The sequence below is a fragment of the Salvelinus fontinalis genome, chromosome 34 (genome assembly GCF_029448725.1).
Source record: "Salvelinus fontinalis isolate EN_2023a chromosome 34, ASM2944872v1, whole genome shotgun sequence".
Lineage (NCBI taxonomy): Eukaryota > Metazoa > Chordata > Actinopteri > Salmoniformes > Salmonidae > Salvelinus > Salvelinus fontinalis.
The window spans coordinates 9,634,750-9,655,018 of NC_074698.1; the positions used below are offsets into that span (position 1 = coordinate 9,634,750).

Consider the following 20,269-nt stretch of genomic DNA (forward strand, 5'->3'; position numbering starts at 1 on the left):
TCTGACATCGCTCATCCATATGTATATAGTCTTAATTCATTCCTACCTAGATGTGTGTGTATTGGGTATATGTTAAGTAATTTGTTAGACATTACTTGTTAGATATTACTGCACTGTCGGAGCTAGAAGCACAAGCATTTCACTACACCCGCAATAACATCTGCTAACCTAATCACGTATATGTGACCAATAAAATAAAAATGTGATATTTATTATTAGGTTACAGCCTCCACTTCAGCCAGGAGAGGGCGGTTGAGTGTGCAGTATATACTGTAGCATGTGCTCACCGGTTCTGCTGTTTCCTCTGCTCAGCTAGCTCATGCAGCCTGCGTAGCAGCTTCTCCTGCTTCTTCCCACCCTTCCGGGAGCGTGATGACACGTTTCTCGCAAACTCCCTCTGCTTCAGCTCCTTAAGCCTCTGCAGCAGCACACCAAGGGCAGGATGGCGGGAGAGGGGAAGGGAAGAGAGGGGAAGAAAGACAGATTGGGTCAGATGAAGAAGAGGGATGAGGGAGAAAAAGGGGGACGAGGGAGAGAAAGAGAGCAGTTAAGGATTCCTGCATCCACAGTAAGGGCAATGGTGCAGCAACACCATTCAACAAGACCATTTTATATCTGCAAAGCCCTCTCCACTGAGACAGGCTCCTTACAATTGTTTCTGGGGTGTCTGGGATTTAAGGCTCGTTTTCTCTAAGCTCGTGTACACGGTGACAGTATACCCGGTGTGTGTAGGGCTGTAGCAGCGTGGGGGTAAGCGGAGGTCCTCCTCACCTGCTTATGAGCGTGGTCGTACGAGTTGATGTGGTTGTCAAACTCTTGGTGCTTCTGGTACTGTTTCTCACACAGCTCACAGTAAAAGTTGGCCCTCAGGTCTTCCAGGGCTTTAGCGATGGCCTTCTCCTTTTCCACCTGGTCCTATTGTTGGGGTTAAGGAGGGCGGGGGGGTACAGACAGGAGATGTGAGTGACATTGACACAGATTAGAGATGGAAAGATGAAATAAGATCGTAAGATCAGAGCCAGTATAATCTGGTCTTTATTCTCATATCATAGGGCTTGGTAGTGGTTGAGTGGTTGAGTAATCCACAGGAAACTCTATGGTTGTTTATCATTGAGGTTAAAAGTCCAATAACTGAAAGAAATCAATCACATAAGGTAACAAAGCGTACAAGGATTGTGCTTGCAGGTTGTTTTTATACAGTGCATTTGTAAAGTATTCAGACCCCTTCCCCTTTTACAAAAGAATAAGGCTATAATGTATTATAGCCTTATTCTAAAATGTATTAAATTATTTCCCCCCTCAATCTACACACAATACCCCATAATGTTTTTTTAAATTTTTTATTATATTTATTTTTATACACATTAATTAAAAACAGAAATACCTTATTTACAAGAATATCCTTGAGATGTTTCTACAACTTGGGAGTCCACCTGTGGTAAATTCAATTGATTGGACATGATTTGGAAAACCATATAAGGTCCCACAGTTGACAGGTCCCTTAGAGAAACAGTGATCTCCATCATTCTTAAATGGAAGAAGTTTGAAACCACCAAGACTCTTCCTAGAGTCAATCAATTGAAGGGGCAGCAGTTAGCCTAGTGGTTAGAGTGTTGGGCCAGTAACTGAAAGGTTGCTGGATCGAATCCCCGAGCTGGCGAGGTAAAAATCTGTCGTTCTGCCCGAGCAAGGCAGTTTAACCCACTGTTCCCCAGGCGCCGACGACGTGGATGTCGATTATGGCAGCCTCCCTCGCACCTCTCCGTTTCAGAGGGTCATATGCGATAGACACATTTCAGTTGAATGCGTTCAGTTGTACAAGATTCTCTGGTCTGATGAAACCGAGATTTAACTTTTGGCCTGAAAGTCAATCGTCACATCTGGGGGAAACCTGGCAGCATCAATCTGTGGGGATGTTTTTCAGCAGCAGGATGGATCGAGGGAAAGATTAACAGAACAAAGTCCAGAACAAAGTTTCTGGAGCAAACCTGCTCCAGAGCACTCAGGACCTCAGACTGAGGCAAAGGTTCACCTTCCAACAGGACAGTGACCCTAAGCACACAGCCAAGACAACAGCCAAGACAACGCTCCCCATTCAACCTGACAGAGCTTGAGAGGATCTGCAGAGAAGAATGGGAGAAACTCTCCAAATACAGGTGTGCCAAGCTTGTAGCGTCATACCCAAGAAGACTTGAGGCTGTAATCGCTGCCAAAGGTGCTTCAACAAAGTACTAAGTAAAGCGCCTGAAATAAATGTGATATCAGTTTTACATTTTTCATGAATTTGCAAACATTTCTAAAAACCTGTTTTGGCTTGTCGTTAGGGGGTATTGCGTGTAAATTGATGTGAGACATTTAAAAAAAAAAAAAACATTTTTAGAATAAGGCTGTAACGTAACAAAATTAGGAAAAAGCCAAGGGGTCTGAATACTTTCCAAATGCACTGGCATATGCCATTTCCGCAGATATACCGGTAACCCGCGAAAATAAATGATTTGGCACATGCATGACAGTATAAGTGTTCCATTGACTGAGTGTCTGTCTGTGTTTGTCTCATATATTCAGAATCTCACACCAGCAGACAGCAACTCCTCACATGAAGTCATCCAATTTTCTCCACCAGAAAGATGCGCGAGGGAGTGCGAGATGAGGAACAGGAGAAGCTCTATGATTCTCCAAGGCCGATTTTATTGCACCAACACACAGAACGGCAGCAGAATCTTAACAAGACAGGGCTATGAGTCACTGGCACAGGAGAAAAGCAAGAAGGTATGCAAATGCAGGAAACGGGGTCACCTTGAAGCGAGTGAACGAATGCTAGTGAGAGATTGTTGAAACGAGGACCTTGAGAAGAGAGGCGTATGTATGGCTGGATTGAGTTAGCTAGTAAGGAAAGTCTCACCTTGTATTTCTGCTGTAATTCCTCTGTGACTTCCTTCTCCACCTCCAGCACTTTCCTCTTCTCTGTAGCATCTTCGGCAACGTCCAACTACACACACACACGCACACGCTATATGTAAGTTAACAAACTCGCTATGAACAAACAAACAGCACTCACAAATACACAGACCCATTTTACACAGTGCATGTCGTAGGACACAAAATGTAGAATATCGATATTTTGCGAGCCACTGACAGCGTCTTACCTCCATCTCCATACGTCCCATCCCCATGACATCATATTTGAGGATGATTGGCACAGGGTCGGTGCGTCCTGGGGGGAGAGAGACAGAGAGAGGGGTAGGTGAGGCTCTGACACTGGGACAGCTCAGGGACAGCCTGCTTTTAGAGCACAGGGTGCTGGGGTTAGAGAATATTGCCTTGAAGTGCAAAGAGACCAGAAAAGCTACAGTGAACCAAACACCAGCCATTCTCACAGCTTACCATAGCCACCAGGCACAGCACAGCTTAAGTACCCCGACTACTTCTCAGCTGGGTTCTCTTTCTAGAAAGATGCATCCAAATTGCTGCACTGATCCTAGTTCTAAGAGGTAACCAGCAGAGGTCATATGAGCAGTTCAGAGACGTCCACTTGGATAAGGGAGGGGGAGAGGACAAGGAAACGGAGGGATAAAGTATACTGGAGAAAAACGGAGTGGCAAGGACAGGGTTTAAGCCTGTATCTGTCGCAGTATCTCCCTCCAGTCTCAAAGTGCTGAGCGTAGCCTCTCTCTCCCCTCCCTCCTCCAGTACCGCAGTCCTGTTCAACAAGAACGCCAAGTTTACCAAGGACAATACTGCCAGAGGGGCTGGCTGACGCAGCTGCTTCAGATTACTGAGCAGAACACCACTGCGACAACATAGTACAGCCTCCCCATCACCCGGCTCTGAACTGCCCAGTGACTGACCCCACAACCTCCTGTACTGTCCCATAGGAGACCCAGCCTCTGGTCCCCCTCTACCCCAGGCCTCTCATCATGGCCCTGGCCTAACAGACTCTCCCCCTCTTTCCCTCAGTCTACTTAAGCCATGTTACGTAAGCTGTGAAAAGAGCTAGATCAGAAGGAAATTAACTTCAGAAAAATAAATGAACCAACCAAAAACAACCAGAAAACAGAATGAAACAGAAAAAGATCAAAACTATGTTGGAGATTTGACACGTAATTGCTTAATCCACTCATAATCAGCCAAACGAAGCAGAGAGAGAGAGGGAGAGAGAGAGAGGGGGGGGGGGGGGGGGGGGGGGAGTAAATAAAGGACAAGCACTGAACTACAGCAGAGTGACGTCACAGGCCAGGAATCGCCGTGGTGACATTGCAGGGGAGGGGATACTTACCTGAGAAAATAGGGTATGGGGTGGGGTTGGACAGACAGACAGGGGTTCTCAAAACAAAAAGGCACAAAACAGAATTTGGACTAGTCTGCTGCAGCAGTGGCTGTTGGTTGGCAGCCAGGTTCACAGTAAATCAGATAAGAGTCCAATCAGCACTTCAGTTTGGTTTCAGTTTTTTTTCTTTTTCTCCTTACTCAAGATTACGTTATTATTCTCTTGATCAATTTTAGACTCAGTTTATACCCTTGGGCAAGTGCGATTATGAACATTTTAAAGATGCTTGTCTATAGCTAACAGGGCTAGGAATTAACAAATCCACAATCAGAAACAAATAATGACTAACTATTATTACCACATAGCACAACCTATTAGCCATATTAAACTGGGTGTTGAGCCCTGAATGCTGATTGGCTGAATTCTTTTTTATTTATTTTACCGTTATTTTACCAGGTAAGTTGACTGAGAACACGTTCTCATTTGCAGCAACGACCCGGGGAATAGTTACAGGGGAGAGGAGGGGGATGAATGAGCCAATTGTAAACTGGGGATTATTAGGTGACCATGATGGTTTGAGGGCCAGATTGGGAATTTAGCCAGGACACCGGGGTTAACACCCCTACTCTTACGATAAGTGCCATGGGATCTTTAATGACCTCAGAGAGTCAGGACACCCGTTTAACGTCCCATCCGAAAGACGGCACCCTACACAGGGCAGTGTCCCCAATCACTGCCCTGGGGCATTGGGATATTTTTTTTTAGACCAGAGGAAAGAGTGCCTCCTACTGGCCCTCCAACACCACTTCCGTGGTTATCAGACCTTATACCACGGGTATGACAAACAAATAATTTTTACTGCTCTGATTACATTGATAACCAGTTTATAATAGTAATGAGGCACCTCGGGGGTTTGTGATATATGGCCAATATACCACAGCCAACAGCTGTATCTAGGACCGCTGTGTTGCGTCGTAACTAAGAACAGCCCTTAGCCGTGTTATATTGGCCATATCCCACACCCCCTTGTACTATTGCTTAATCCTAATCCACATGCCCCCCTACTTCACTAGCATTCTGAAGCTAAAAGAGCATGTTTGGTTTGCATCTTAAATCATGTGATTAATACTAATAATGTGGTGCTGTAACGACATTAGCGGTCTGATCGCATAAAACCAGACTTATTAAAAGGGGCTAGTGATAATACAGTGACTAAGGACTTATGTGCCGACTGACTACAGTCCTCTATTGCAATGGAAGCCAGCGTGATAATCAGCATTTGTATAATAGGGCAGCAGCATAGGCTTACATACCTAATGTATTCATTAGTGCCAGAATACAGATGTGAGACTAATTAATTCCTAGCCCATGGGTTTTTTTAAATATTTTTTTTATGAATTTGAATCCTCTCTTAACATCTGTCTGTTCTCCGAATTGTTCTTGTATCCTTGTTATGGTCACAGCCCAATGGTATAATCCTAATTCTTAAATTATAGCCGCATGTGGATCAAATAAGGGCCTGTCTGGACTCCAAACCCCACTACAGTGTCTGTCTGCCGGTTGGACACTAAGGCAGGGTGGATGGTGTGACGCAATTGCCAAATGAGGCTCCGTATCGCATCTCCGTGTGCCCCTCATCATTTTGTAATAATGTTGAATGCTCCGAAATGACATGATTGATTGACAGTAGGTGGGAGGTCCTGTATAAAAACAAACTTCCTCGACAACAGCTCTGCTCCCCGAAGCGCAAGACGTACCAATGTCCTGACCTGCGCAGAGGCCGTATCACCATAAATGCTGCACGGTCGATGCAGACATCCAAATGACAATGCAGTGCCTATTCCAACTGATAATGAATTGCACCCAGGTCTAAATCAGTCCCTAATTAGAGGGGGATGGATATTGAGCAGTCCAACCACAAGGGGGACTGCTTGAGACCAGCCCACGGACAGACAGGCCACTGCAGTAAAGCTCTCCACCAATGGACCAGTTCACTGAGAACACAGGGGAGGAGTCACAATCCAGGCACCTAATCTTCATGAAATACCTTTTTTTTTTTTTACAATTACAAGAGATGTCCCCAACTATAACCATTTTTAAAAACACAGTGACAATACCTTCAGCATTACCCATTCCAGTGGACAACAAAGGGACCGGACAAAAAAGTGTGCATCTAAATCACAGTGTGAATCACAAGGTTAAAAAAAACTAAAAACTGAAAACAAACAAAATGAGAATGTTTCTAAGAGTAATGTAAATGTATATATATGATAATATACAAGCAGCAGAATGAGTACTAATACTGAGAGAGAATTGAAAGCCTATGTAGCATTGGTGCTCTGATGACAGGAAAACAACAAATGAAAGAAATGGGAGGGAAAAAAACAAAATAAAATAAAAACAATTCAATCGGGGGAAAAATAACATTTACCACTAAGTTTACCATCAGCACAACATGGGCAGGATCAAATCGCTGTAAAAAAGAAACACCAATTGGTTAAGCAGGAAGATTCGAGGCACATAGAGAAGGGTGGATGTGGTGGGGATGGGAGTTTGGGGGGCCCTCCTCTCCTTTCTTCACTCTTAGCCCTCTGGGTGCTTACAGGGATCTCCTCTCACCACCACTCTCTCACCCACCGTCCCAGTCCCCAATCCTGGCTCTTACTACCCCAATATCCCATGAGTGCCTAGGACCTCCTGTTCCTCTCTCCTATACGCCGCATATCTGTGGTAAGTAACTCCCAACACCCCTCACTCTTCCTTCGCCCTACCCCAAAGAATGACAGCTAGAGCCAGCAGCTGGCTTCAATAACATCCCCATCAGATAAGAGCTCTGGGGGAGTTGAGTTGGACTCTGTTCTGCAGGGTAGGGGATGATTGTTTAAACAGCTGAATGTGAGGACAGATCCACTTGGAACAGGAGAACAGGGCGAGGTTCCCTGTCCGGCTGTCCTACAGATCATGCTTTAAATGTAGCGTGTTAAAATATCTATCTATCTAACGCATCTAGTACAGTAAAGAGGAATGACCATGCCTCATTCGATACGAGCATGCAACCAATCAGCTGCCCCTGACAACAGAACACCACTCGACACACAGCCACCATTCTCCCCTCTGTCAGCAGCACAGACAGATGTTTGTCTTTGTCAGCCTGGTTAGCCGAGATTCCCCCAAATCCCCTCACTGTCAGCAAGCTCAGTTTGGGACATGCTTACCCCCAGGATGGTGAACAGAACGGTACCTGAAAAAGGGGGCCCACAGGGCTTTGAGCAGTGCTTAGGAGACTTGGTCTTGCACTGTAAGTGTGCAACAACAGGAAAATAACAGTCAAATGATTATTTAGAGCTGAATTTGAAGTACTCCATGGAGCATATGAAGGGTTCTTTGAGTGTAGCACGGTAGCCTATACAGAGCACTGCTTAAATCCCCAGAGGAATGATAGTCCAGGCAGGCAGGGTTGAACCTCTGGGACATGCATGCTGTGCAGGGGGGGGAGGCCAAAAGGAGAGGGATGATGGGTGTGTGTGACGTTGGTGGACATGGGAGGGAGGGGCAGACACATTTTGGGTGCACGGGTGGGTTGTGAGGTTTTCCCTGTAAGTTCTCCCTAGGGCCCCCCGTCAGTGACTGACACACACAAATACACATGTCTCAGTACCACATGACAACCGCACACATACATACAGTACACACTCACTCCACGGGTTTGAAGGTAGATACAGGCAGATGGAGGGGGGGGCTAATCTGCAAGCCATTCAAAAGACTGAGCCGTGGTCACAGCCAATCAGAACCCCCAACCATGGCAGCCACAGACACTCAAAGGGACAAACACAAATCTAAAGAGACTTGGAGCTGGTGATTCTACAGGATGTGATGCAATCTTTGGTTACTAGGATCTACCTTGATTTTAATTGGATTTGTCTGGGTTTTCGTACTTAGAATCAAAGCACTGTAGGTACTTGTGAGCAGATTGTGAAAAGTGAAATAATAGTTTAGTGGTTTTATAAAGACAAGAGGAGGAAGCCGAGGGAGGCCAGTATTAGCCTGCGTTGTAAAGGGCGGCGTTACATTGAGGTCAATTGTAGAGAGTGGGAGAAACACACACAGACATACAGAGGGAATCCAACAAACCTTACCTAAAAAAAGGGGCAAAAAGAACAAAAGAAGAAATAAGAACAGAGTGAATACAGTGAAAACTCAAAGCACAGGGGACACATTGCTATCAGGTCAAACAAGCTTCTGACAGGAGGGGAGAGAACGAGTACAATCCTGTATTATTATCATTAGAATACGATCCCACAGATTCATTCTATAGTGATGTGATGGCGTGATACGGTGATTGTGTTATAAGTCCACTCCGGAGCAAAGTAGATGGCCATATTTGTCTACAGTTGTTGGGTTCAAACACAGGATCATTAATATCCACAACAATTGGACATGCAGGCAGGCAGGCTGGCGCCACAGACAGACTCATCTACCCACAGAGCAGAGGCCACTGCTTACATAACCACACTGTACTGACACCATGCAAACAGCAACAACACAAGAGCTACACTCAAACCAACTTAAACATTTTACATTTGAGTCATTTAGCAGACGCTCTTCTCCAGAGCGACTTACAGGAGCAATTAGGGTTAACTGCCTTGCTCAAGGGCACAGATTGTCGGCTCAGGGATTCGAACCCCTAACGCTGTTAACCAGAAGGCTACATTCCCCTTACTACATAAAAGCTGTAAACATTTACAGATGATCACATCAAACACACAAATACAACCCCCTTTATTCGCTAGACCACTGACAACCAGACAGCAGGTCCGGTTTTAAAATGCATATTTAAAAACAAAACACCCTGTACTGTCTGCCTGTCTCAATCCTGCTATCAACGCATCAGAGTCATGGGTCGCCGCAGTGCTTTCACACACTCAGACAGGTAGTTCCCAATGTGCCCTGTAGGAGGCAGTGTCCTGGACTGTAGGGCCTCTGGCTGGTAACTGGTGACAGAGAAGTGGATTGAAAGCCCTACATGTCCATGAGCAGAGGAGAGGAGAGAGCGCAGCAATACCAGGAACCCCTGCCAACCTCCTTACAACCAGCCCCTGGCATGAGCCTCAATCCACCATTCCTCATGGGACAGCGTCGAGACCCTCAGCAAGCAAGACGCCACGCACCGGCTATGTCCTCTTCAAGGCCAAAGATGACGAGTCGTTGACACAAGTGTAGCAACGTCTTCAAAAAGCTCCTTAGCATACGAGAACGCTGTTGGTATTACATTTGCCGTGGCTGCTGCTGTGTGTGTGTGTGTGTCTGTGCGGCATTCCTCTGTGTGACTGTTGTGTTTAGCACAGTGCTGCCAAATGGGAGGGTGGGACAGATCCCCAGCTAGATGAGCCATGGCTAAACACTACAGACAGAAAAGCAGACACTAAAAGAATGCAGTGTGCCCTGCGCTACGTACACTACCTGCCTCCCTGAAAACAAATAGCCAGCTGACCTGACTGACGCAGGTCTTAACTCAGTGCAGATCCTCATGTTGCACCCGAGGCTACTACTGCAGGGAGGCTGGCAGTCTACAGCTGCATAAGCAGCATTGTAACAGCATCCTCCTCTAGAAGCAAGTATAAAAACAAGGTTCTCTAACACGGCCCTATTTATCCACTCAGTAAGACGTTAAGATGCAAATGTAGCATTCGACACATTGTTACAATCAGCTGCTCAGGGTGTCAGACTGAACAAGAGGACAAGTCCCCAGTAGTGTACGGTTTTGAGAGGGAGAAGGCATCCAGGCACTGTATCCTGGTTGAAAACATGACCGTGTGTTTGGAGACAGAGAATGAGCAGACTGGGATGTTTCCCATTAGCGTGTTGTAATGCAGCCCAGATGCTTCCTGCTGGGTGGGTAGGGAAAGGCTGGTGTGACTAAGGGAACGGGGAGATGGAGGGATGAGAAAAGGCTGGGTGAAAGACGGGTCCGGGTTGTGTAGCTAGCTCTGGGTGGAAACAAATGAGAGTGAAAGGGGTTGGGTGAAGAGGTTAAGGCTCCTGGACTCGGGCCCATAAAGTAGACACACTCACTCTAAACCAATTCTCAATAGACTACATGTACCAACCAGCCTGCCAACTATGACATCATTCAAAGCTGAAGGAAAACAACACTACAGGCTCTACAGTGCGACCATTTTACTCACATATGCACCGAAATATTTTGTTGTGCGACCTTCTTCTAGCACCAGTGCCCATAGAAAAATGTAAGAGTCTAGCTTTATAACCCCAAATATTTTGCATTGTGCTCCAAAATGTGTTTGCGTCCGCCTACATTTTACAACTTAGGCGCACACGTGCTCCTTGTAAAAAAAAGAAAGAAAAAAAAAGGCCAGCGTAGAGACTTGCTATTCATCACCCTCTATAGAGAGAGCAGAGGGGAAGGAAAGGGAGAGCCGGGGAGAAGTGAGACGGAGAGAGTGAGAGAAAGAGGACGGGTGCGAGTATGAGAGAGAGCGAGAGAGGGGAGGGGCAGAGAGTGAGCGAGAGAAGAGAACGTAGCATAGCAGGCAGGAGTTGAGTGGAGAGACGCCAGGGCACTGCACCACCAGGACCAAGCAAATGAGGCTGTGAGCTGAGCTGAACTAAAGAGGCTGAGGTGACCTAAGCAACCCCCCCCCCCCCCCCCCCCACCGAGTGCTGCTGCGTGAGGTTCTGAAGGCCGTTTTCAGACCAAGACAGTTCTACACAAAGACACAGACATGAAAGCTTGTACCAGCACAGACGGCAGATAACATGTAAACGCGTGTTTGGGCTGTCTAATGAAAGTTCACCAGGACATTACAGGCCTAAGGGAGGAGGAACTGCAGAGACAGACACTCTGACTTGTCTGTCACTACTAAAACGCAGAGGCTTTTATGCTCAAACCCTTGCCAGCCAATTAAAAACACCATCTGACATGAGCTGTGGTCAATCAGTGCACACAAAATGCATCAACACAATTCATTCCAATAAGAAGTTAATAGATAATTACCAGGGAAACCCTGAAATAACAGATAACCAGTGTACCCCCTAAAGTAACCCATCAATCCTTCAACCAGATTAGTTTTAAATTAATTTAAATAAAGTGCCAGTTAACAGGGAGAGATCGATAATGGAAATGGAGGAAGTGAGATTAACCGTTTTTAATTCTAACCAACATATTGACTGAATTACTTTGACTAAAGACTGGGGAGGGTAGAACACGAAGGCATGACATAGGCGATTATATAAGACTGTACATCGCTAGATACAGACCACATCAGTTACAGTAACTCCGCAATCTTCTACGAGCACATATCCAACCCTACAGCGGCTAGTATCACTGTACTAATCGCCACAGCTATGAAGCCCAGACATTCTAGAAACTATGAAGCCCAGAAATTCCAAACGCAGGTGTCCAAAGGCACAGTGTGAAACTAACTTGACTCCTGATCAGTGGAACATCTGAGAAGCAGACCTGGACTCTGTCTGCTACACACTTCACAGTGGAACCAAGCTGGGTACACACAGGCATTCCACCATCAGACTATGTATGTTTTGGAGGAGAATTAACAGCAGCTCCCATTGGCTGAGGGCAGTGTGTCTCAAGGGAGCTTGTGAGCAATGAGCATCAGTGCGAGTGCGTGTGGGGTAGGCATGCATTCTACATCCCCTTAAAAAAATTTTTTTTTAACTCAGGCCCATTTTAGTCAAATCTGCTCTAGGCTAAATGCATCATGGGAAGGGAACAGCAGTGGCACAAAGAACAAACACTACCACTCTCCTCCTCCTCCCGTCCTGTCCCAGGGTGCATTACACTATCCTTTCTACACCTAGTTCTGGCGAAGACCAGGGCAAGACCGACAGGGACAACTGTACCGGGGTCATGCACTAAATACACGGATCCTTTCTACCTACCAGAAGAGGAAGACAGAGATCAGAAAAAGTACAGAAAATAGAAAGGAAACAGTCAAAAAGAAACAAAACAAGTACAAAATAAAACCTGGAGAAAAGGTGAGGCAAAGAGAAGGAGTACTGAGAGGTTTTAGCACACATTTGAGAAAGGAGTATGGAGAGAGGGAGAGAGAGAGAAGGGGCGAGAATGTCTTCTTACCCTGCATGGTTTTGCCCAGTCCCTGCCCCAGCTTCCAGCCATGTTTCTGAAGCAGCCGGTGCCCAATGTTATCCTGGCAGACAGAACAGAGGAGAAAAAGACCAAAAACATTCCAATAATAAGAAAAGCTTTTCCCGTGGGCACGGGTCACAAACACATACAGGACTACTACCAAATCATCACCACCTCCTACACCATGTGACATCAGTGTCTTCCAGCACAGGGGGAGGTGAGGGAGGGAGGGAAGGAGGAAGGGAGTGTGCAGTCTCAGTACTAACATCCTTATAGCCACACTGAGGGGTAGAGAAGGAGCCTACCCTAACAGGAACGGATTAAAACCTCTAAAGCTTACGAACTGGGGATGAAGCGTCCCATGTTCTACTCGTTGTTGTAACACAGAGAATATCAGCTGTCTGGGAGGTACGAGGGGAAGGAGGAAGAGGAGAAAGGAGACGGTAATATATGTATCACACGCTTATACATATATGAACCGCTATAGAGCGAGATCTATCGTACACGGACAAATGGGACAAAAACGAGGAATGGAAATCTTGCGTTAACAGAAAGAGGACCAGAAACTCCCACGCTTGTTGTGATTCCATAACCAAGACAGAGGGGAGCGCCACGAGAAATATGGAGCTGTCACGAGAGAAATACAGCGAGAGAGGGGGAAAGAAAGAGAGAGAGAGAGAGCTAAGAGGGCCTTGGGTTACCATTACAAGGCCCAGGGTTGAGAGTGTGTATGACTGTGTAGGAGAGAGGAAGACATCAGGTGCGTGACTGAGACTGTTATAACGTTGTGGGACGGCAGTAAAACAAAAGTGAAATGCAAGACTGTGGCACCACTACAAACTACAGTACATCATCAAGCACAAAGAAAACAGAAAGAATGAGATTGGTACAAATGAAAAAAATCGAAGGTTGCGTTTCAGTTGTGATTATAACTATTCCAAGCTTTTCTACTACCATTCACCAGGGTGCTGCAATCTACCAAAAACATACAAACCAAACCCCCAAAAAAGTAGATTTATAATCACAAAGAGAGTAGATGTCAAATTTCACAAACTGAAAACCAAGTGGGAGGGATTGAAACCAAACAGTAAAACAGCATGCAGCTTTTTGTTGAAGAGTTAAACAAAAAGGAGACGGTGTTAGTACTGGACTGTATATGATGATGCATATACAGAAGGGCAGGGTCAACAGAAGGCCAACAGACCAGTGGTGTTAGTCTGAGATGGGCTCAAGCACACAGGTGATGGTTGGACAGGGTCATAGTAGATTGTCTTGACAGAGGGAGGGCAGTGGAAGTGGATGGAGCTGTAAGGGTGGTGGTGTGGTGGGGCAGTATGGGTTAGTGCATGTGGAAGGGGTAGTGGTTGTCACACACAGAACATGCTGCATCTCCGCCCGTCTACCTTTGTCCAAGAGATGATTTGAGTCCATTTTATCAAGTCCCTGTGGTATTTCTACCCAAACTAGTGCGCCCCCCCCCCCCCCAATCTGTATAACTAAGTCAACGCTCCCAGCTTGCTTATCGTTATTGGTTTGTTTAAAGTGAGCCACATAAAATATTGTTGAAATGGCAACTCCCCTCCAAAAGCCACTGATAATCTCCTTCATATACAGTATTTGTTGTAGGGCCTTGCTGATAAAATACACATGTTTTCCTACCTTACCCCAGGGAAAAGTTGAACTGCACCACTTCCTAGCTCTGTTTGGTTGTGTTTTTCTCCTCGTCTATTTCCAGACAGGAAGACGCAGTAGAACGGAGCCTGGGAATGGGGGATATATGAGCTGTATCTGTGTGCCGGTCAGATCTTCCGCTCCAAGCACAGATAAGAGAGGAATTCATACTGGGCCTCATATGCTGGGGAGAGGGCTCGCCTGTGTACTTACAATAACTGGGGCTATACATCACCTAGCATGGTGTCACCATATTAACATGTTCATACTGGTTGCTGGACACATCAAGTCAGAGGAGATATAAATAAAAGAGGGGCTGGAGGACTACAAATCCCATGATCCTCTGCAGCCTCGTCTCTCTGCACTGCAGATGGTGCTGCAGTGGGCTCTTCTCTGCTCCCATTGACAAAGAGATACTGGGGATGCTTTTAGTTCTCACCGCAGCAGGATGGTGCTGTATCTGCCTGCAACAACCCACACAGAAAAACAAGCACTGGCTGAGGAGAGTAGTAGTTGATCTAATAGCACCTGTCAGGGGTTATGTAGGTTGGCGGGGGGAATCATATGTAAGCCAATAGTCTGTAACCCTCCCCCAAAATAACTCTAGCTGCGTCTGTAAATCAGAATGAGGAAAACCAGGTGGGGCTGGTGAGGGGGAGAAACTTCAGTCCAAAACGGCTGAGACTGATCGATGAGCCAATCAGAATGGACTGAGCAGAGTGTGAGGGCGGAGATGAGGCGCAGGCTGTGTGCTGAACAACAGATGAAGGAATGCACTAAATGAAGAAGAAAACAGACAGACGGACGATGAAAAGCAACGACGGCGAGTTCCAACAGCAGTGCAAGTGGAGTGAAGGCATTTCCATACGAACCTGGCTTTAAAATACTGGGCTGTCAAAAGAACAGTCACACGTGACACAATGTAAGAAACCGGCCAGTCACTAACGCTTTCAACTGCAATTTGTTTTCTATCTTTTTCTTATTAAAAAGAGCTAAAATCTTTATTTTGCCCTAAAAAATGTATAAAACACTGTATACAAAACAAAAATGTGGCAACTAGGCATGTCAATAAACTCACTGATTGAATGATTACTGTTAATATAGGAGAAATAAAAAGAAAATGTTATCCAAACAAGAGAAATCCACACCGAGTGTTGGTAGGGAGGGTAATGTGCATTGTGCTGTCATTGACACAGTGCATGGGAGGGGGGAGGTGGAGGGAGGGTGCATGGGAGGGGGGAGGTGGAGGGAGGGTAAAACCAAATAGATAGGGGTAAAGGCAGGAAGAGGTATACAGGGGGCACCATACCAGGAACCTCGGAGTGTGTGGGATTTCAAACCTTGTGATGCTGACGGTGTGTGTGTGTGTGTGTGTGTGTGTGTGTGTGTGTGTGTGTGTGTGTGTGTGTGTGTGTGCGCGCAGTAGACGCTGGCTGTGTGAGCCTCTCACTGGGGGTTCAGAAGCCCCTTGCATTATATGGGAGGTTTTTAAATAGGGATTACTGCACCATCACTGTCTGAGGCCTTAACCCACAGGACAGACAGCACACTAATCCACTTAACCAGAAAATAATGTCAGAAAAAAGATCAACCAAAACTTGGGTCATATATAGAGAGCGAGAGCGAGAGAGAGAGCGAGAGACTAGTAACTATGTGACAGTAGAAAACAGAGGGTGGCAGTCAGGCGTCACCCGCTCTCGTCCCCCTGTGGAATGTGTGTTTTGTCTTGGTTGTCTTGGTCTGCTGGAGCCGGGTCTGTTGGACAGAGCAGGGGGGCAGCTCTGCTCTTCCTTGTAAAGCTCTATTTCCAGCTCCGCTGTCCTTGGCGCTCTGTCTGTCTGCCTTGCACGCTCACATTCCTCCCTGCTGAGGCTCAGATAGGTGTGATGGAAACAATGGTCCCTGCATGGCCCTCAAGGGACGCAGGCCAAATAGAACAGACACCTTCCAACCCAGGCCCTGCCCTCTTAGCACCACCATATTGGAGAGCAGTTGTTACCTAACCGTGGGTCTGTTCAGCTGACCTTGAGGAGTTGTGACTTAACCAGTGGACAGACTTGGTCAGGGTCATTGGATCCATTACAATCAATGACCTTGACCTTAAAAACATGTAACTGACCTCATCAGTCTGCATCCTGCAGTGTTGGAGCTGGTGCTAAATAGAGATGGAGCCCTAGGCGGGGTCAGAGTTGTAAAGGGGACGAGTGACTGACGACAGATGACCTTTCCCTTGGTAATCTTCCAGGGGTTCATTTTCCCAAATGAAGGCGGGGAGGCGGTGGGAGTGTAACAATAACACGGCATGGAGCAGAGGAAAGATACAGCTGGTGCCTGAGCAACAGCACAGTATTCCGTGTGTATAATTGTGTGTGTTCCTCCAGGCTCTGTGTGTGTGTGTGTGTGTGTGTGTGTGTGTGTGTGTGTGTGTGTGTGTGTGTGTGTGTGTGTGTGTGTGTGTGTGTGTGTGTGTGTGTGTGTGTGTGTGTGTGTGTGTGTGTGTGTGTGTGTGTGTGTGTGTGTGTGTGTGTGTGTGTGTGTGTGTGTGTGTGTGTGTGTGTGTGTGTGTGTGTGTGCGCGCGCGCGTGTGTGTGTGTGTGTGTGTGTGTGCGAAGGTGTGTATGTGTGTGGGCGAGCGAGCGATGTTGTCGTGCGTGTGGGTGGCAGTGAAAAACCCCCACCTAAACAAGGTTGATCATTTCAAAGACACCTACAGCTCTGTTGATACATGGATGTGAACAACAACATAGCGTTTAAGCAGTTGGTACACTGTCACAGTCTGTCAGACCCACCTCATGTTGATGATGTCAGCACCTGGACCCAGAACAGAGACACACCAAATGGCTGTTAGCACCCGTGATAACATACGGCGGGTGGGCAGGGGTCAGTGTGTTACTGCAGTCGTACCGCACCATGAAAGGGTGATGTATGACCTTTGACCCATCATAAATCCCCGGGCATGTAAGTTTCCTTCTAATCTGACTGAGGTTTGACTCTGAATATTGTTGTCTGTGGTGCTGTGACGGAGCTGACCCTGACTTGGTGCAGTGTCTCAGTAACCAAAGGTAAAAGGCCGGAAGGCATCGCGTGAAATGGCACGGTGTGAAATCAATCTTCTCTCTCAAGTTTGAGGCCAGAACAGCTTGAGCACAGGTGTTTTTTAAAAATAGAGTTTGCTCTTGTGTGTGTGAACGGGTGTGTGTGTGTGTGTTGGTTCGTGTCTGAGGCTGCCCACTGCATCTCTCTCTCAGGTCCAGGGATTTGGAGGGGGGAACAGGGGTAGGGGACATTGGAGAAATGGGGAGGGGAGGGGAAAAGGTGTGATTAGGACAGAGTAAGAGAGCTAGTACCGAATGATAGCCAGTTAAAACATGCAATGCAAAAAACAATGTTAGAGAAAGAACGAGAGAACAGAGGGGAAAGACAGAGAGAGAGAACAGATCCCAGTAAAGTACCACAGACCTCTAGCTGCCTACAGATCAGAACACACACGAGTGGCAGGGGAGGGGCGCAGAGAGGCGCTGCACACACAGCCAGCTCCGTGACGTGAGACACGCTGACGACTGTCACTGCCCCGTCACCCCAGAGCCATGACACTGCTGCTGGAGTAGGGTGGGTGGGGTTTCAGACAAACTTAAGTGGAGCTGTGAAATTACAAAGTAGGGGTAGGGGTTGGTGTGTGTGTGTGTGTGTGTGGGTGAAATACGCATTATGTCAGCGCATGCGTCTGGTGGAAGTGACAGTCCTCTCTCTCTCTCTCCACGGGTGTCAGGAGCTGTCATGCTGCAGCCCGGCTCTCAGCGCCCCTCCATAGACAATAGCGCAGGAGCAACAGAGCCACTTTACCCAGGCAGGCAGGCCACCCCTCCTGCTCTCCTCTCCACTCCTCTCTACCGCCCACCCACAGTGGGCTCCTGACACAGTGGGTTGGTGCTACGTGGCTCAGCTTGGTTTGATCAATCCGCCCACCATGACAACCCATATATGAGTCACATGAAGGCCTATGGAGAAATGGTCAGGGCCAGACAGGATTTTCTCCCTCACATTTCATAAAGGAAGCATTTTTAGCATGGCTTAGTAACGCTTTCAGAGCAGCAGGACAACAGCAGAGCTAGAAGGACAGACTGACCTTACTGTTACCGCTGCTGTCTATGTGCCTCACAACAGAACAGACACAGGATTATTTACACCAGAGTGCCTGGCTGAATAATTTGGCTTTGTTACAGCTACATGTTAAGGCTAGCTCTCAACGTCTAGCGGTATAGTTGTGTGGGTGTGTGGCGTTTCGATGTAGACTGGCTGTGTATAGGTTTTTTTTAAAGCCTAAAAACCCTCCTCGTACCTACTTGTAAATAAAGCTTTATTTATCAATGCAGCTGGAACTCTTGCCATGAACTCTCAATGCAGCTGGGCTGAGATACTGTTCTGCTGTGCCTTGAGATGCTCAGAATCAGATCAATAGTTGGAGTCAGGGGATATCCACTATGCCCTGAGGAGGAGAGGGGATAGATGTTGTGGAGACAAGAGTGGAGTTCAGGCCTGCTCTCCGAGGTGCTTCAGAGAGAGAGAGAGACACGGAGAGACTGAGGGAGGGAGAGATGGAAGGGGGAGCGAGAGAAAAGAGCTGCCTGCGATATTATCCATGTGCCTCGTCAGCGACAAATGCAGTCCCAGTTGCACAAGCACCATGCCAGCACAGAATGACAAGAGGGTACTGAACACCGAATCACTGTGTAGTAGAGAGAGAGAAATAATTGTTTGAACATAGATGCATGAAAAGAACAGAGAGGAGATGGATTGAGAGAGCAGAAAGAGGTAGAGCGATGTGAAGACAGAGAAAGAGTGATAGACAGTAAGAGAAGCGTTACAAGGAAACCCTAAAAGATGGGAGTAGGAAAGCGGAGCGTGCAAATACAAACCGGGTCATTGCTGCTTAGCTAATAGGGGCCAATTCGCTGCAGGAGAGAAATGTCCAACACCCCAAGTTGTGTACAATACTGTAATGTTCTGAGATAACTGTCCTATATACACACAAACACACAGAGTACACAAACTCCACACACACAAATACTAAACATATACTTCCACCTCCAAGCCTACACCGTTTCTCTTCTCTTGATGTGGAGTAGATAAGGTACCGAGTCTCTTTCCTTTCCCAAATCAGGTCAGACTACGCTTCTAATCTTGTTAGCCCAGAGAGTATTAGATTAGATGTTATTTATCGACAGGACCCCTCGTGAGTATGTCCATCTTGTGATAGTGCTTCAGTGGTTAGGGTGCTAGCAAGATATAATTAACTGTGTGTGTGTGTTTAAATATATAAGAACTGTTTAACTGTCTGTCTGTCTGTCTGTCTGTCTGTCTGTCTGTCTGTGTCGTCGAGGGGGCTAGAGAGGTGTTGTCGAGGGGGCTAGAGAGATGTTGTTGAGGGGGCTAGAGAGGTTAGTACAAATGGCCTTTATTGCTAAATAGCCACGGTGTAATTTAGCACCGAGGGCAAGGGAGGCAAACAGGGATAAGCAAACTTCCACTACTAAACTCAGGGACCTCACGCTTCCCTAGAGGACATACAGTGCCTTATCCACTCCACTCTAACAATCTGGTGAACTAGTGCCTGGATGACTGAAAACGGGCTTAAAAAAGACAGACACAAATTCAGAGTTAAGAGCTACGATTAAAGTCAAATATAATAATGAATAATAATCCTATTCATCCAGCTAAGAGCACACAGGAAATGGCACAGGAAGCAGAGGGCTTGGGAAGGGAGGGGTCTACAGTGATTCTACTGATTTGGTAGGGAGAATGGTTGTCAAGGGAACACTGGATGTGTCTATCACACAGGCAGTACAGGGTGAATGAAAGGGGCGAGGCTCTATTCCTCTTTCTCTGGACCAATCATTAATTATCTCACACACACACAGTTTCAAGCTGGGCTTGTCCAAAACGGTGCAGGGGTGAAGGATGAGGCCTTACCGATTCTATGGGCTTGTCCAGGGACGCCTGTTCCAGCTCCAACTGGCCCTCTTCATACTGGTCAAAGTGATTTCCCCCCTAAGAGAGAAGACATGGGGACTCAGGGTTAGACACCAGACAGCTAACACACACAGAGACAGAGAGACAGCAAAAGAGAGAGAGAGAGACAGCAAGAGAGAGACAGCATGAGAGAGAACACGAGGACAGACGGCGCAAGAGAGAGACAGCGTAAGAGA

At 46.8% G+C, this 20,269-nt stretch overlaps 1 protein-coding gene across 13 annotated transcripts in view; it reads right to left on the reverse strand.

Moving 5' to 3' along the window:
- Window positions 1-20,269, reverse strand: part of LOC129833038 (G patch domain-containing protein 8-like) — a 39,811-nt gene that overhangs the window by 5,654 nt on the left and 13,888 nt on the right. Inside the window, exons 1-8 of one of the 13 annotated variants that reach the window (XM_055897275.1) lie at window positions 20,034-20,111; window positions 18,980-19,015; window positions 14,936-14,954; window positions 12,381-12,453; window positions 3,147-8,403; window positions 2,903-2,989; window positions 772-915; window positions 288-418 (exon numbers count right to left, since the gene is read on the reverse strand). In XM_055897275.1, the coding sequence (XP_055753250.1) occupies window positions 288-418; window positions 772-915; window positions 2,903-2,989; window positions 3,147-3,371 (587 nt within the window). In that variant the 5' untranslated portion in view covers window positions 3,372-8,403; window positions 12,381-12,453; window positions 14,936-14,954; window positions 18,980-19,015; window positions 20,034-20,111. The other 12 variants (XM_055897280.1, XM_055897277.1, XM_055897272.1 and 9 more) reach the window with 12 other exon arrangements.